This window comes from Panthera uncia, chromosome C2 (genome assembly GCF_023721935.1).
Source record: "Panthera uncia isolate 11264 chromosome C2, Puncia_PCG_1.0, whole genome shotgun sequence".
Lineage (NCBI taxonomy): Eukaryota > Metazoa > Chordata > Mammalia > Carnivora > Felidae > Panthera > Panthera uncia.
In genome coordinates this window covers 80,607,749-80,625,801 of record NC_064810.1, presented here as the reverse complement: position 1 = coordinate 80,625,801, position 18,053 = coordinate 80,607,749, and the positions used below count along the sequence as shown (strand labels likewise).

Below are 18,053 nucleotides of genomic sequence, written 5' to 3'. Positions count from 1 at the left end.
TGTGTGTGTGTGTGTGTGTGTGTGTGTGTGTGTGTGTGTGTGTGTGTATTTTATTTTTTTTTAGGGGATTTAGTTTTTAAGTAACCACTGTGCCCAGTGTGGGGCTTGTACTCACAATCCTGAGATCAACAGTTGCATGCTCTAATGACTGAGCCAGCCAGGTGCCCCTTTCAGGGGTATATAGTTGTGATTTTTAGCTAATTTATTTTGTCTTTCAGACATTTTTACTTTCATTTAGGTTCTAGGATGCTTATTTTCTTGATTCAAGGATATACTTTCATAATCTTTACATTTATGGTTTTCAAGACGAGGAAGATAGCTTATCATGTATATTTGTCATATCCTTTAGCTTAGATCAGCTTAGGATATATTAAAATGCATTGAGGTATTTGACTTAAAATAGAATCACCGGAATAGGAGCTTGCTTGTATATCAATTTGTTCCTTGCTTTTTTTTTTTAACTTAGAGAAATATTCATTATTAAAATTCAAAATATTACAGGGATTTGGGGCATTCTTTGTTTCTTGCCAGTGGAATTAATTCCTTGGACTGCAGACTTAACTTTAAATATTTGTTTGATTTACTCTTTAATGTGGGCCCTTGAAAACCCTTTAGTAAATACTTCTAATTGTACTATGAAATATTTTTACCTAAAGAGATGTAAAATGAGATGCAGGACTGGGACAAATGTGTCTCCCAAACTAAGCTGTTAAAGATGATCATTTTAATTATTGTTTCTTTATTTTCTAGTCTGTTTATGTGATGATGCTGAGAAGCTGGAGAGAGGTGAGTTCAAAGTAATTTTATATGCTAGAGCTGTTGAATTGATTAGCATCTTAACATTGTGTTTTGACTTTGCAGGAAAAGATTATTTGGATTTGTGCTTTTTAATTTCAGAAGTATACATCAAATCTTTATAACTATTAGGTACTTGATTTGCTAATACTGACTATAAATTAGGATTAGATTTAGCTACAAAAGTCAGGAAATTTAAAATAACAGTGGCTTCAATAAGATTTCTGTCTAATGTAAAAACAATCTGGAGGTAGTAGGTAGTCTGTGGCTAGTGTGGCAGCTCAGTGGTCTTTAGTATACTGTCCTATTCCACCATTCTTGTGTGTGGATTCTAGTCTCAAAGTCATTTAATGTTCCATTGTGGCTGCCGGAGCTCCAGCTGTTAAGTCCACATTCCAGGAAGGAGGAAGGGGAAGAGAAGGGCTGGCGCCTGCCTTTTAAAGTTATCCCCAAGAAAGGCCAAACTTTTCCACTTATTTATCATTGGCTAGAACTTAGTCACATGGCCCCAAGTGGCTACAAGGGAGTCTTAGAAGTGTCCTTTTGCTGGTATATTGCTGTCTCAGGTAAACTTGGGATTTGTTACTAAGGAGGAGGGAATGGAGGCACCTCGGTGACTCAGTCCGTTGAGTGTCTGTCTGACTTCGGCTCAGGTCATGATCTCACGACTCCTGAGTTCGAGCCCCACGCCAGGCTCTGTGCTGACAGCTCAGAACCTGGAGCTCACTTCTGATTCTGTCTCTCCTCCCACCCCCGCCCCTTCCCACTCACGCTCTATCTCTCTTTCTCCTTCCAAAATAAATAAAAACATTAAAAAAATTTTAAAAACAAGGGAGGAGGGTGTGAATGGATGTTGTGGTAAACAACTAACCTTTTCTGTTACAGTGACATTCCAGCTATTTCCTCTTTTCATATTTAGGCCTTGTGGCTACCTGTATTAGCCCATACAATCACTGTACTATGTAGTGCTTTAAGAAATTGTTTTCATAGAAATAAGATAGTCACATGATTATTGGAATAATTTTAGCTGTTAAGCAATAACGTCTGAAAAGGTATTAGGTAGAATAGGAATTCTACCTAGTAGTTGGTCAGACAAAGGGGTTTAGCTTCTCTCATTTACTCATTTTAGAGAGTGGATCATCTTCTGAAACAAGATTGTCTTACAGAAGCCTTGGCTCTTGCATGGTCTTTCCATGAAGGAAAAGCAAAAGCAGTAGTGGGTAAGTTGACAGAATACCAGTGTAGTAGACATCGTTTTTCTGGAGTAGAGAAAATGAATACTGATCACTCATAGGACATTTTTTAGCATAGCGTTCAAATATTTTCTAAACAAGATGTCATCAAACCTTACAGACTTCCAGTGAAAAAGGTTAATGACAAATACAGGACATAGAATTTTAAATGTTGATTTTAAAGTTCTTTAATTTCATAAGGAGAATTTATAGTTGGAATAAAAAGAAAGTACGTTGATAGGTTATCTGATCCAATAGATGTGAGATGCTCTTACTATGGCATATTAGCCAATACTTTGATATCTAAGGATTGTTATAATTATGCCTTTTGTTAGCACATTATGAATTTTGTTTTTATGCTGAATTTTGCTTCTCTGCAGGATTATCAGGGGATGCCAGTAAGCGAAAGGCTGTTGTTGCAGATCGGGTGAGTATTTTAATAAGGGCTTTACTAGGGTACAGTACAGATTTGCCTTTGGTATCAGCTAATAATTTTGGGGCATGATTAGGTAAATGGCTACAGTCAAGGAGAGAGTGTGTAAAAAAACAAGTGTATAATTCCCTGGTGTCATCTTGAATTCTTTTAAACTTTCTTCTTATCACCTTTCTTTTTTTCCCTTGCTCACTCCCTTATGACGATGATAAAATTGTAAAACAAAACAAAACAAAAAAAAAGAGCCAAAGGACAGCAGAAAGGAGGACGGAAAAACTCAGGGATCTGGATTATTTATGAGTGTGATTATATATAGCCCATAGAAAGTTGACAATTGTTAGTTTTTATGAACAGATAAGTAATTATGAGAAATACTACACATGCAAGTGTTTGTGTTGCCTGAGGTAACAGAGATGGCTGATTTTATTATTATTAATTAGCATTAATATGATTAATGCCAATATTTAATATTGACTTTGTTTTCCTAATCTAGACCTGGTTGAATTTAAATTCATTTATTATAGTCATTCTTCTCTGTTTTTATTGTGCAAGTGCATTGGTAAAAATTACATTCCAAAATAAGTGTAAGCATATAGAAAACATGAATAGAAATTGGTCACTCTTCAGACTCATGAATGATTAATTGTCTCAGTGTTAGCTAAAATACTTTAGGAATTTATGTTCTGTCTGTGTTCTCGAGGCAAAGACCTACAGCAGAGCTTTCTGAAGACCTTAACTTTGATTTTTCATTTCCTGAGCAACAGAGGTACTACTGAGTCTAGAACCTGGAGATTAGCAAATCAGTACTAGCCCCGAGGCTGCAAGAAATTAGTCTGAGGTTAAAAATATTGGGAAATAAAGCCACTGAATTTGTTTTTTTTCAATATATGAAATTTATTGTCAAATGAATGCAAATTGGTGCAGCCACTCTGGAAAACAGTGTGGAGGTTCCTCAAAAAATTAAAAATAGACCTACCCTATGACCCAGCAATAGCACTGCTAGGAATTTACCCAAGGGATACGGGAGTACTGATGCATAGGGGCACTTGTACCCCAATGTTTATAGCAGCACTCTCAACAATAACTAAATTATGGAAACAGACTAAATGTCCATCAACTGATGAATGGATAAAGAAATTGTGGTTTATATACACAATGGAGTACTACGTGGCAATGAGAAAGAATAAAATATGGCCCTTTGTAGCAACATGGATGGAACTGGAGAGTGTGATGCTAAGTGAAATAAGCCATACAGAGAAAGACAGATACCATATGTGTTCACTCTTATGTGGATTCTGAGAAACTTAACAGAAACTCATGGGGGAGGGGAAGGAAAAAAAAAAAAAAAAAGAGGTTAGAGTGGGAGAGAGCCAAAGCATAAGAGACTCTTAAAAACTGCCACTGAATTTTTTAAATTATATATATATATGTATAAAACATGTAAATATACATTTATACATATATATTTTATATATATATATATATATATATTTTTTTTTTTTTTTTTAATTTTAAGTTATATCTTTGGGGTGCCTGGGTGGTTCAGTCGGTTGGGTGTCCGACTTCAGCTCAGGTCATGATCTCACAGTCCGTGAGTTCGAGCCCTGCCTCAGGCTCTGTGCTGACAGCTCAGAGCCTGGAGCCTGCTTCAGATTCTGTGTCTCCCTCTCTCTCTGCCCCTCCCCTGCTCGTGCTCTGTCTCTATCTATTTCAAAAATAAATAAAAACATTAAAAAAATTTTTTTACAAAGTTATATCTTTAATAAAACTCAATTCTGTATTATTTAGGAGGACCTACATATATTAAGTATTGAAAAATTTTAGAGATATATTTTGATTTTCTATACAAGGCTGTTTTCCTTACAGATGGTAGAAATCCTATTCCACTATGCAGATCGAGCTCTGAAAAAGTGTCCAGACCAGGGAAAAATCCAAGTGATGGAGCAGCATTTTCAGGTACACCTTTGCATGTGCTTCTAATAGACATTGCTATGAATAGGTCTAATACTGCTCTTTTATATTACTTGAGAATAGGGCTTTCATGTTTTGGCTAAACATTTGCAGCATTCAAAACTTTATTGCAGGGCTTTTGGAGCATTCTAATGAAATTTTGAAGTAATAGGTAACATCGGGATAGATGGTAAAATGTGGAGTGTTGATGCTTAGGTCTAGTGCCTTATGGATGGCAAGGATGTGTACATGAGGGTATATACCTCATATATACCTATAGGTATATACCTATGAACTGACACCTCCCAGTGGCTGACACCTGGCTGATGACTAACATTTATGTTAACTAGGCTAGTTGGAGAAGAGGTGTACCACCAAGGTTTAAATTTAGTTCTCCTAGGAGCACCTGTGATTCAACAACAGCTTGGTTACCTAAAAAAAAAAAAAAAAAAACAAACACAAAAAGATCTCTAAAACATGCAGGTGAAAGATCTTTAGTTTCTGCTGGAACTCATTGAAAATGGAAGTCAAGGAACGGTTTAAAGACATGTACAATTTTTGTTATGTGAGTTTTACTGTTTGTAGTGATCACCAGTTATATTTATTGCAAATTTCTGTTTGTCCTTCTCCATTTTTTAGAGCTCCCTCGCCTCTCCCTTCCCTGCCTTCACTTGTAACAATTACTGGAGGGTCTAATACAGGAGTCAGTGAACATTTTCTAAGAAGGGCCATGATGGGCAAATTTAGGCTTTGTGGGGAGCATATGGTCTGTGTCATATGTTCCTCTTTGTTTTCTTTCTTTCTTCTTTCTTTTAAACAACGCTTAAAAAATGTAAAAACCATTCTTAGCTATGAGCCATTCAGAAACAGGCTGTGGGCGGGACTTGGCCCATGGGCCAAAGTGTGCACCTCCTGGTCTTACACGTACTAGGCACTGGACATACAGTGTGTAAAATAGACATGGTCCTCGCTGTCTTAAAGTTTGCACTCCAGTCAAGGTTATTTTTCTTGTTTACATTAATGGAAACATTTAAAAGACATCTAAGGGTTTTGAAGTTCTAAAGAGCAGGCACAGCTTATCTATTTACATATCTATTTACTTGATGCTAGTAACTTTGGAAGACAAGGCTAGAGATGGAAGGTATGAGAGAAGGATTTGGTTTCCTGAGCTGTACTCTTTAATGTCATAGTAGTGGGCTTCTGGCAGGGTAACTCTTATTACTATTTGACTGCAAGCTCATTACATTTATCAATAAAATAGAGAAATGAGCCCCTATAAAATTACGGAAAAAGATAACTTAAGAGGAAGGCGTACGGCAGAAAGAAAGCACATGGGGACAATACTGTTTGGCAGCAATATCTTGTATATAAATTTTGTATACCATTGCAGCGTAAATAGAATACAGTATTTTAACAAGGGGATGTCTATTACCTTGAAGTGATGAGATGGTACTTATGAAAGAACTCTGGCTATTGAAAGGTACACCTTGTTGAAAAAAAAAGAAAAAACCATAGGGAACACTGGGAGGGCCTAATGAGGGGTGTGTGTATGTGTGATACAGAAACCACAGTGCTGGGGAAGGATATGGCAGAGAGCTATAAAAGAAAGGAAAAAAAGTGATGTTCTGGTGGAGCAATATGAAAGAATCTTGGCATGACAGGGACTATAGATGATTGTTTCTTTTTTTTTTTTTTTTTTTTTTTTTTTTTTAATTTCAAGAGCATGAGTGAGGGAGGGGCAGAGAGAGAGAATCCCAAGCAGGCTCTGTGCTTTCTGCACAGAGCCCAACACGAGGGTTGATCTCACAAACCATGAGATCATGACCTGAGCTGAAATCAAGAGGCAGACGCTTAAACCACTGAGCCACCCAGGCGCCCCTATAGATGATTGCTTCTAATGCAGTTTATAAAATTTACAGAGAAACAAACTGTAGTAGTAATGTGTTGTTCAACTTCTAGATATATGTTGGAAGTTTCATTCTGCTAAAAGAATATCTCCTACAAATTTTTGATTTATTAATGATTTAGTCTCATAGAAGCTGAAGGAAACAATGGTGAACCATTATTCTGGATTTACTTTTTACCAGTAATTGGGGGAATAGAGTAGATAGACTCCTAAGGGAAAAAAATACCACTTTATTTTAAAGATTGTAATAATGTTGCAAAATAAGCTCAGCTTGAATCCTATGAGAAAGTACATGTTTCAGAAGAAAACTATGGGCACAGTCTCATGGTTATAGGCCTCAAAATACAAATGGATTCACAAAGAACAGGAAATTCTTAAATTTTGACATAATAACCACAAAAATTCAAAGAGAATGGAAATGGGGACGAGTGTTGAGAGAAGTGTCTGTCTACAAAGCACAGAACAGCTACAAAAGATGGAGAGAGGCAGATAATCAAAGATCTATGTAAAAAGCAGCATGAACCTGTAAGACTGTCAGAAAGGAAAATAGTACCTGGATTGTGCCTACTAACATGCTAAGGGTTACAAAATAAGGGATTGTGACCAAGATTCACTGAGTATATTCTACATGCCAAGCACTGTGTAAAGTTTTTTGTATTTAATTTTTATTTAATTCTCACAACAACCCCATGGAGATAGATAACTGTTTTTAATCCCAATGCATAGATGAGGAAAGTTAGGTTGGGAGAAATTAGGTGATTTTCCAAGGTAACATTGCTGGTAAGTGTTGGGGTTGGTACTCCAATCCAGGCCTTTGACTTCAAAGCCCAGCTCTTACCTAACTAGTGTTCTGTATGGTTATTTTCAGAACAAGTGCAAGGAAAAGATCGGTGAGAAAGGGGTGATGTTAACAGATGATCAAGGATGAGAATGACAGCAGACATCTAAGCCATTGAATGCTTACTGTGTGGCAGGCACTGTTAATAATGCTTTACATATATTAACTCATTTAATTCTTTCATAACTGTGTAAGATGAGTCCTGTTATTATTCATATGTATAGATGAGACTGAGGCACAGAGAGGTTAAGTAACCTGTTCCAGGTTACACAGTTCATAAATGATAGAACTGGGATTAGAATTCAGGAAGTTGGGCTTCAGGGTCCACATCTGGATTGCTATACTGTACTGAAGAAGAGCACTTCTTATTTTGCTCCCATTTTCATAAGCAAAGAGAATGGTCTTTAAAGTGGAAAAATCTAGTTAAAAATATATTAAAAAGCTGAAGCCCAGCATATGTGATATATAGTTAGTTGCATAATGATTGTTTAAAACTCAAAACTCAGTAGAATTATAACCCAGGATACTGTTTGAACAGTCTGTGTCACTATTCATAATTTTTAAGTAACTTTGGATCGTTTTTTTTTAAATAAAGCATATTCAATTAAGCATGGATGCCTCAGCAGAGGAGACACAATTTATTTCACTCAGGAGGACAATTTTCTTCTGAAAAAGATGATCTTCAGTCCATTAGGATGAGTGAAATCCATGTATGGTTGGCTATGAATCTGCCATTTTAAGTGTTTGATCTTAGTTAATCATGAAATAATTAAATAAGTTGGCTCTTAGAGTTTTTTTTAAAGGAAGAGTGGACTTAAGAAATTATCCACCGATAGTTCCAGTGTGGTGTATGAATGTTTTCTGTGAGCTTGCTTGAAATTGACCACGTTAAACTCATAAATTGCCGTTTTGAAAGGAATTTGAGGACAGCATATCCATGGAATGCCTATTACATAATGTCTTGGTTTCATTAAAGCGTTTGTCTGAATTTTCCATTATCCTAATGGCTGAAATAGATTGATGAGTAGTAAATAGATAAGTAAATAGTAAGTAGATTTGTAGCTAGATAAACATCCCTACCCAAAGAGTATTCTTTGGTGGCTTGGTATTAATTACATGTTAGGGCTCTTTCCTGTGCAATTTTTTTAAAATTTTTTTTTTTAACGTTTATTTATTTTTGAGATAGAGACAGAGCATGAACAGGGGAGGGGCAGAGAGAGAGGGAGACACAGAATCTGAAGCAGGCTCCAGGCTCTGGGCTGTCAGCACAGAGCCTGACGCGGGGCTCGAACTCACGGACTGTGAGATCATGAACTGAACCGAAGTCGGACGCTTAACCGACCGAGCCACCCAGGCGCCCCCTTGTGCAATTTTTTATAATTGATTTGGGGTGACGATTTAGTGAGTGACTTGTCAAATATAGGTGGGTGGCACCAGGAGTCTGAGTTCAAAATGATCTTGACAAAATGGAACCAAATTGTCATGAGATAAAAATCAACAAGGATGAACATCAAGACTGCATTAGATCCAGATAATTTAAGTACATGAATACTGGTTTGGGAAGATCTAGCTGGATAAGATTTCAGTTGACCACAAACAGCATGAGTTAATAGTGTGTTAAGGCCCAAGATAAAGGTAAGGAATAGTTCCATTGGGCTATTGGTTGGAAATAAAAGCTCTGAGGTATTTATGGACTACTGACAGATTAAGCTACATCCACAACCAGGATGGTGGGAGATTTAAAAATGACTGAAAAAAATATAGTGGGGTTGTTTAATCTGAGGAGTAAGTAAGTGGAAACATGTCTGCCTTCAGTTGATGACGGGCTGTGAAATAGGGGTTTACTGTATTGCAGCAAAAGGAGGGCTAGTATAAGTGGGTGGAAATCAGGATGTGTATTTCAGTCTAAAATTACCCAGGGATAATGTAAAAATGCTCTTGGATTTATGTGCCTCCTACTGTTGAATTTATTGAAATGGAGGAAGACCAGCTGACTAAAGACTTTCTTTGCCAGGCAGGAAGAGCTGATATTCTGTATCAGTGTGAAGAAATGATTGTTGGAAACAGATGACCTCTAATCTAGTGAGTTGAAATTTCTAGTACAACTGGTTTCTATTTCAGTCAAAATACTGAGAATTTATATTTTACCAGCAGGTGGCACTCATGCTTGCTGCCTCAATTTTAATTTTTACCTTTGATGAAGAGCCTCACCTTTTCCTTAGAGTCAGGATATATAATACCATTCAATATTTTTGCTTTTCTCCAAAGATCAATCAATATTTTTTCCTTTCTTAACTATAGAAAGTAATTTTTGGATCGCATAGTAACTTTTTGATAGGCTGTGGCTTTTATTTATCTGAGAAAAGATTTGAACCTTTAACTATATTTGTATAGTAACTAGTTGGATTAAAAGGAATTAGAGCCACCACTGTTTTCCCAGCATCTGGTTTAGTGCCCTTCAATTTGAGAAATATTTCTTGACAGATTTTTTTTTTTTTTAAATATGTGTTTGTATTGTATATAGTGCTTGTCTTGGGCATATGTAGTTTTTTTGGTTTGTTTTTAAGTAGTCTCCATGCCCATCATGGGGCTTGAACTCATGACCCTGAGGTCAAGTGTCCCATACTCTACCAGTTGAGCCAGCCAGGTGCCCCTTGGGCATATGTTTAAATCTAACTCTGGAAGGTTTGAACTGAGAATAGAACTTAGTACAATCACACAGATGTTCATAATCATGACAAATATTATTATGTGCTGTGTGCCTGGCAAGTATCTTATTTAATCTTCATAATATACTTGAGGAGTAGTTATTATTTATCTCCATTTTACAAATGTTTGCATGTGTACACAGACACACAGAGGGTTGAATAACTTGCCTTATGTCATACAACCAATAAACAGAATCAAAGTAGGCACCCAGGCTGTCTGGCACAAGGCGCTTTGAGCCTACAGTCTGCTTAGGTTTCATGCACATTTCATTCTTTGATACTCTCAGACCAATATGTTGTTAACTGGCTCACTTTGAAGCAGAGAGGACTAAGTAATATATAAATTTTAGGAAGATATTGAAATGTATAAAAAAATACATAATTCATTTTAGTATGATCACGGTAATCGTATTTGAATGATTGTGGACCATTTTATTCTTCATCTTATTGGTCCTCCATAGCATTCAACAGTTAATGACTTCTTGAAACTGTCCTGTTGTCTTTTCTCCTATCAGAATTCTCTACTAACTGTTCTAAACTCAGAAGCTGGTCAGTTAACTATGGAAGCAGTTTCATGTATTTTGGAATATTTTATCTTATTATAGTCCTGTTTGTTTATGTAATAGGTAGAGGTATAAATAAACATGGAGAATTTTAATAATATAAATCAAGCTAAAATAATTTGAAAAATAATACAATTTTAAAAGCTCTTAAAAGTAAAGCCTTACATTAATTGTTCTCACACTCTCCTTTCTGCTTCATTTCCACCTCCATGAGCTGCAGATCATTCAAGGCCATTGTTATAGCAGCTGTTGCCATATGTTTTTGTATTAGGAGTTCATGCCAAATAGTGGACAGACTCTAAAAGCTAAATACAGAATGAAGCAATAGGAGCCTTCTTTGTCTAATTCATGTTTCCCTGAGATGATGTGAATAATAAGTATTGGTGTCTAGTACATCACCTTATTCCTGAGGCTTGATTAGAATGTTGGTTCTGGGGAGTCAGGTCTTTCCTAGATTATTTTTTTGTCATACCTGTGAGGAAAAAAAAGGAAAAGTACAAATATACACATACACATACAGAGAAATACCCATATCTACATAGCTACTCATGGTGTCTGTGTACTAATACAGGAATACAGCTGCCTAGTTTTGATAGCCCACAGAGAAAGATCTATTGATCTGTGTATAGGAATGTTTATGTACTTTGGTGTGTGTGTGTATGTGTGTGCATACATATACGTATATATACACATATACATATATGTATACATATATATGAATATGTATGTATTCATTGTAGGGTTTGTTAAAATTTTGAATCATTTTCAAATAATGCAGTGTTCATTGCCTGATTGACTTCTAGAATATAAATTATGAGAATTAATGCTGTTGTTCCAAAAAGCAAAGGAATGTGTCTGCTCATTTCTTCTCACATCACCCTTATGAAAGAGGGAAAGCCAGAGATTATATCTTCAGTTGGCAGATGGTAAGATAGTCACAGTGCAGTAAAATGATCTATTCACTCATTCAAACAATTGACAGGCTTAAATTTAGATTTTCTGTCAGTTCAGTGTTTTATTCACATATCTATATTGCCTTCTTTAATTTTAAATATATACAAATATCTAACAAGAGAAGCAGTTCACCTAGGCCAGTTGATAGGACTGTGCATTGAAGAAGAGATTAGAGAAATAATTGCTTTTTCTTTTTTTGATTTTAATTTTGGAGACCAAAAATATAGACTTTTTTTTTTTTTAGAGGCATTCTGCAAGTTTTTGAGACTAAGAGGAATATTCTTAAAGCAGGTATTGGCTCACTGTGTTTGCACTGAAAGACTTCAGGCACATAGCCATAAGCAGCGCATAGCACAGCCTGTACTTAATGGCAGAAGGATCAGAAGTTTGCATGTAGGCCCTTGATCTCTCAATATCCTGTGGAGAGGCATGTGTCTCTCCAGACCAGGTCTGGCTGGATGGTCTGAAGGTTTTGCTTCAAGAGAGGGACCTGTCCTTTTCCGTTCTCCTTTCTTTTAGGGCTCTTGTGAGAGCAGCCTTCTAAATGGGTTAAGTGGGGTGATCATCTTGGGCAGCAACTGCTTAAGGTGATTGTAGACTAGTCCTGGAATGTCCTCTGCCCAGTTTTGCCTACAGATCCTGTGCAAAGTTGAGTCTGTGCTTAGTCCTTGCAGTTGGGAGGTAGAGATCTAACTGGTCCCACCTAACTTATTTTCAGGTGTCTAGGAGATTGCCACCAGGGATAATACACTGGACAACCTGCCTTGTCTCTCCATAATTAGATTCTGGAAAGGAAGGTTTAATATATGGAAATAGATTTGGCTTTAAGTAGTATTTTATCTTGTTTATAGTTACAAATGTTCAGAATTGATAAGGACCTGGTTTCTTTAGGAAGCTAGATTGAAAGCATTGCCTTGAGTGATTTAGCTCTATTTAAATGAGTTGAGAACAGCTAGGGGCAGGCATGAGAACTCTGTGTATCCTCTTTCTTTTTTCTTTTAATTAGTTTTGTTTGTTTTGGGATAATTGTAGATTTACATTCAATTGTAAGAAATACAAAGAGATCCCAAGTACCTTCAACTCAGTTTTCTCCAGCGGGAACATCTTGTAAAACTGTATTACAACTGTATAACCAGGATTTTGACCAATACAGTGAAGATACAGAACATTTCCATCACCACAAGGATCCCTCATTTATAGTATGTAGGCTTTTGGGATCGGCCTTTTTTTTTTTTTTTTTTTAAACTCAGCATAATTCCCTGATGATTCATCTAGGTTGTTGCATTTGTCAGTAGTTTGCTGCTATTTATTTCTGAGTTGTATTCCCTTCCTAATCTTCATTTAGAACCACATCACACAGTACTGTAATTTTACTTCAACCATAAAACCTAAGAAAACTTAAGACAAGGAAAGCCTATTAACTTTTACCCTTTATTTTTGCTTATCATCTTCTTTCAATGTTCCAGGGTGTCTATTCTTTTGTTTCCTTTCTGATTAGAAAACTTTCATTATCCATTCTTTGGGGGTAGTTTTGCTGGCAGTAGAGTCTTTTCATCATAGAATGTCTTGATTGCCCCTTCATTCTTCAAGGATATTCCAATGAATTTAGTACTCTAGGTTGACAGTTACTTACTTTCAGCACTTGAAAAATACGGCTCTGCCACTTGCCTTGGCCTCCATGGTTTCTGATGAGAAATCCAGTCATTCAAATTGTTTTTCCCTATAGGTAACGTGTCATTTCTTTCCTGCCACTTTGAAGATTTCTGGGGTTTTTTTGGTCTTTAGTTTTCAGAAGTTTGAAAATGTATTTGGTGTGGATTCCTTTACATTTGTAATATTTGCATAAATCTGTGTGTTTATGTCTTCTGCCAAATTTGGGGTATTTTTAGCCATTATGTCTTTGAGGACTTTTTGAGTTCTACCTTCTATCTTTTCTCCTGAGACTCTTATGATACATTAGGTCTTTTGTTCTAGCCCCACAAGTCCCTGAGTGTCCCTTTTTTTTTTTTCAGCCTGTTTTCTCCTTCAGATTGGAAATTTCTGTTGTTTGTTCCTTTCTTCCTGTTCATTCATTTTTTTTTTTTCCCTCTGAACCATCTATTCTGTTGTTGAGTCCTTAGAGTTTTTTAAACATTCAGTTACTGTATTTTTCAGTTCTAAAATTTTCATTTGGTTATTCTTTATATCTTTTTCTATTTCTGTGATGAAACTTTGTATATTTTCATTTGTTTCAAGATTTCAGTTACTTATTGAGACAACTTTATCATGGCTGTTTTAAAAATCATTGTTAGATCATTCTGACATCTCTGTCATTTTAGTGTTGGCATCTATTGATTACTGCTTTTTAATTCAGTTTGAGATCTTTTTGGTTCTTGGTATGATTTATGATTTCCTTTTGAAATCTAGACATTGTGGATGTCCAGATCTTACTGTGAGACTCCAAATCTTATTTAAACTTTCTGTTTTAGCTGCTTTCTTCTGGTACTGCTCTGATAAGGGAAGGGGTCCTACCTTCTTACTGTTAGGTGGGGGCAAAAGTATAGGTTCCCCTCTCAACCCCCATTAATACCTGATAGAGGGTGCTCATCCTCACTGCTGGACAGAGATGGGGGTTCCTGCCCCTTACTAGGCCTTCTCTGGTACTTCACTGACTAGTTAGGGATAGGAATGTCTCAGTACTGCTCCCCATGTGGCCTCCATCGACACATGGTGAGAGTAGCTTCACTACTGTTCGATTGGGCATTGCTAAAAATTCTAATTATTTTGTAAGTCTCCTCTGACACCACTCCATTGGGCCTCATTACATGAATTCCACTAGCACTCTCCATGTGGGAGGAGTAGGGGTTTGTTACTGCACTCTTAGAACTGAAAGTCCCGACTTTCATAGACTTCTCTGATAACACCCTGCTCAGCAGAGGGAGGACTGGGATACCTTGTTATGTGCTGTGGAGAGTAGAAATCTAGGTTTTCCACACAGCTTTGGCTGGCATGGGTAAGTGTATTAGTCAAGGTTTTCCAGAGAGACAGAACCATTAGGGGGTATAGACGTGTCTCCCCCTTCCCTCTCTCTTTCTCTCTTTATGTGTATATAGAACCACATCACACAGTATTACGATTTTTGCTTCAACCATAAAACATAACTATAAATATATAAATAAAGAGATTATAAGGAGCTAGCTCACTGTATTTGGGAGGCTGAGAAGTCCCAGTATCTTTATTTGGCAAGTCGGAGCCCTGGGAGAGCTAATATGTAGTTCCAGTCCAACTCTGAAGGCCTCAGAACCAGGAGAGCCAGTGATATAGTTCCAGCTTGAAAGCTGGCAGGCTTGAGACCCAAGAAGAACAGATGTTTCCTTCTGCATTAGGGAGGGCAATCTGCTTTACTGAATCTGACTCATATGTTAATCTCATTTAAAAACATGACACATCAGACACAGCAGAATAATGTTTGACCAAATATTTAGGCACCTTGTGGTCCAGCCAACTTGATACATAAAATTACGCATCACAGTGGGTGTGGGGGCACAGTTTTTTTCTGTGGTGTTTGACCAGAATAGAGCAGATACTGTTACAAGGGGTTTTTGTGTTTTTTTTTCCTGCTAGATTCTTTCTTTTCTGGTTTTTTGGCTAGAGAGAGTAGCTTTCGTTGAGCCTTTTTCTATATGTGTGCCTGGGCATTTCCACCTTGCCAGTCTTCTTCACTTCCAAGTCTGGCATACATGGTAAAAAGGAACCGGGAAGCTCACCACTGTGTTGTTCCTCAGGTCCTGAGATCCCTGGTAGGTCCGCCATCTTCTTCCACCTTTCAGTCTTAGGTTTGTGTTGTATATATTGTCCAGGGATTTTAGGTATATTAGTAGGAGAGATAGGGAAAAATATGTCTGGTCCACCTCCCTAGAAGTGGGAGTCTCCCATGTGTACACTTTTCAAGGCATTGCAAAGTTCGTTGGATGAAGAAAGAGAAGGGAGTGAACAGAAATTTGGAATTGGAGAGAGTTTAGACCAAGAGAACTAAGAAGTGCTGCAGGGAATGGAAGTTGGCGAGAGGCATATAGTAGAGACTTGCAAAGAAGTAATTAAAGTCTACACATGTATTCTGAGACTCTATACCACTTGTAAAACTGCCCCAATTCTTAAATTTTTAATCTTCTCTGCTTAAAACCCCTTCAGTGGTTTTCCATTATGTTAGAATAGAGTCCAGAATCTTGCACCTGCCCCTTCGCATCTACTGCCAGCCTTCTCTTTCCATGCTCTGGTCGTACTGTCTCTCCCAATCCCCAAGGTTCTCTGCTGTTTCCTATGTCTGGACTCCTGCAAGTTACTATTCCCTCTCACTGGATGGCGCGTTCATCCCCGTAGTTGGCTTGGTCACTGCTGTCTGTCAGGTATTCACTTAAACATCCCATTCCAAGGAAGGCAGACTTAGGTTAGTTAGGCCTCCTTCCTAACATTCCCCTGGCATTTTGTATTTCCCTTCTCATAACTTTTATCATCCTTCGTTGTTACTTTTTAAAAATCTTTGTACCAGACTATAATATATGTCTGTTTGGTTAAATCTGTATCATTAACACCTAGCAATGGCCCTGGTCTATAGTAGATACTTTATATAAATACAGTTTACATAAATATGACTTATGCATATTTGTGTGTGTCCTCTAAATGTTCTAGCCAGTTATTTCTGTAGTGTTGAGGTCGACTATACATAGGTGTATTACCTGTGTCATTCAATTTTTTGTATTAGTTATATATTTGTATAATTTAAAAATCAGAAAGTATAGGGTGCCTGGGTGGCTCAGTCAGTTAAGTGTCTGACTCTTGACCTCACCTCAGGTCATGATCCCACAGTTCATGAGATCGAACCCCACATCAGGCTCTGCACTGACAGTGCGGAGCCTGCTTGGGTCTCTCTCTCTGCCCCTCCCCTACTCACTCTTTCTTTTCTGGCTCAAAATAAATATTTAAAATTTTTTTTTTAATTGCAAAGTATAAAAACGTATACAATGAAAAGTCTGCCACCTTGATGCCATCTGCCCAGATTCCACCTGCCTCTCACCATTGTTACTAACTTTTATGTAGATTTCCAGATTTTCTTTACGTAAATACAAGCAAAAGTACACAGTTGTAACCACCCACACATTCATATTTTTTTCCTTCTTTAACACAAATATTTTCCTTGTGATTTTGTATTGTTTTTCTACTTAATATATCTTGGAAATCTTTTTATATTGGTTCACAAAGAATGTCTTTTTTTTCCATTTTGGTAGTTGCATAATATTTTTTTTTTGACGCTAATGGTATTTTTTTTTTTTACTTCTGTTTCAGCTTGTTTCTAGTATATAGAAATGCAAGCGATTTTAGTACATTGATCTTCCATCTTGCAACCTTGCTAAACTTGTTTATTCTAATATTTTTTTTGTATATTCCACCAGATTTTCTACAGAGATAATCATGTTGTCCACAAATAAAGACAGGATTATTTATTATTTTCCAATCTGGCAGTCTTTTATTTCTCTTTCTTGCCTTATTACACTGGCTCCAGTATTACCTCCAGTATTAATGTTGAATAGAAATTTTGAAAATTGACATCTTTGTCTTGTTCCCGGTGTTAGTGGGAAAGCATCAGTCTTTGATTTATAAATATGATGATAGCTGTAGTTTTTCAAAGATGCTCATTATCAGGTTGAGGAATTTCTATTTTTAATATCCTAAGAAATGTAAATGTTGTTGGCTTTTGTCAAATTGTTTTTCTTTGTAGAGATGATCATATAGTTTTTCTTTTTATTTGTTAATATGGTGAATAATATTGATTGGTTTTTGAAACCAACCTGGCATACCTGGGAGAAAGTCATGTGGTTATGATGTATAACCATTTTTTTATAAGGACATTTACGTTCACTCTTACGTATTACCCAAAGGATACAAAAATATTTCGAAGGGGCACACGCACCCCATATTTATAGCAGCATTATCAACAATAGTCAAACTATGGACGGAGCCCAAATGTCCATCAGCTAATGAATGGATAAAAAGGAAGTGGTGTGTGTATGTCTGTGTGTGTGTAATAGAATCTTACTCAGGCATCAAAAAGAATGAAATCTTGCCATTTACAACACTGTGGATAGAGCTAGACTGTATGGTAAGTGACATAAGTCAGAGAAAAATAAATACCATATGATTTCACTCATATGTGCAATTTAAGAAACAAAACATTTCATAGGGAAAGGGAAAAGAAAAGAAGGAGGCAAACCATAAGAGACTCTTAACTATAGAGAACAAACTGAAGGTTGCTGGAGGGGAGGTGAGCCGGAGATAGGCTAAATGGATGATGGGTATTAAGGAGGGCACTTGTTGGGATGAACATTGGGTGTTACATGTAAGTGATGAATCACTCAACTCTACTGAAACCAATATTACACTATATGTTAACTAGAATTTAAATAAAAACTTAAAAAGAGTTTTCTTTGTAGGACGGTTTTTAACTACAAATGGAGATTTTTAGGAGGTTATGTATTTCTTCTGTTTCTGGTATTTTCTATCTTTAAAGAGATTTGGCCATTTCATCTGAGTTGTCGAACTTATTGGGTAAAAGTTGCTCGTGACATTTTAATTACCCTTTTTATATCTGGAGAATCTATAGTGATGTTATCTCTTCAGTCTTTATTTTGTTAATTTCT

General features: G+C 36.7%; 1 protein-coding gene across 4 annotated transcripts in view; it reads left to right on the top strand.

Annotated features, from left to right (window-relative positions):
• The window catches only part of VPS8 (VPS8 subunit of CORVET complex), a 249,831-nt gene that overhangs the window by 59,064 nt on the left and 172,714 nt on the right, over positions 1 to 18,053 (top strand). For all 4 annotated transcript variants that reach the window (XM_049628447.1, XM_049628448.1, XM_049628449.1 and 1 more), the window contains 4 exons: positions 751 to 786; positions 1,925 to 2,015; positions 2,408 to 2,454; positions 4,327 to 4,416. In XM_049628447.1, the coding sequence (XP_049484404.1) occupies positions 751 to 786; positions 1,925 to 2,015; positions 2,408 to 2,454; positions 4,327 to 4,416 (264 nt within the window). The remainder of the gene's footprint in view (positions 1 to 750; positions 787 to 1,924; positions 2,016 to 2,407; positions 2,455 to 4,326; positions 4,417 to 18,053) is intronic.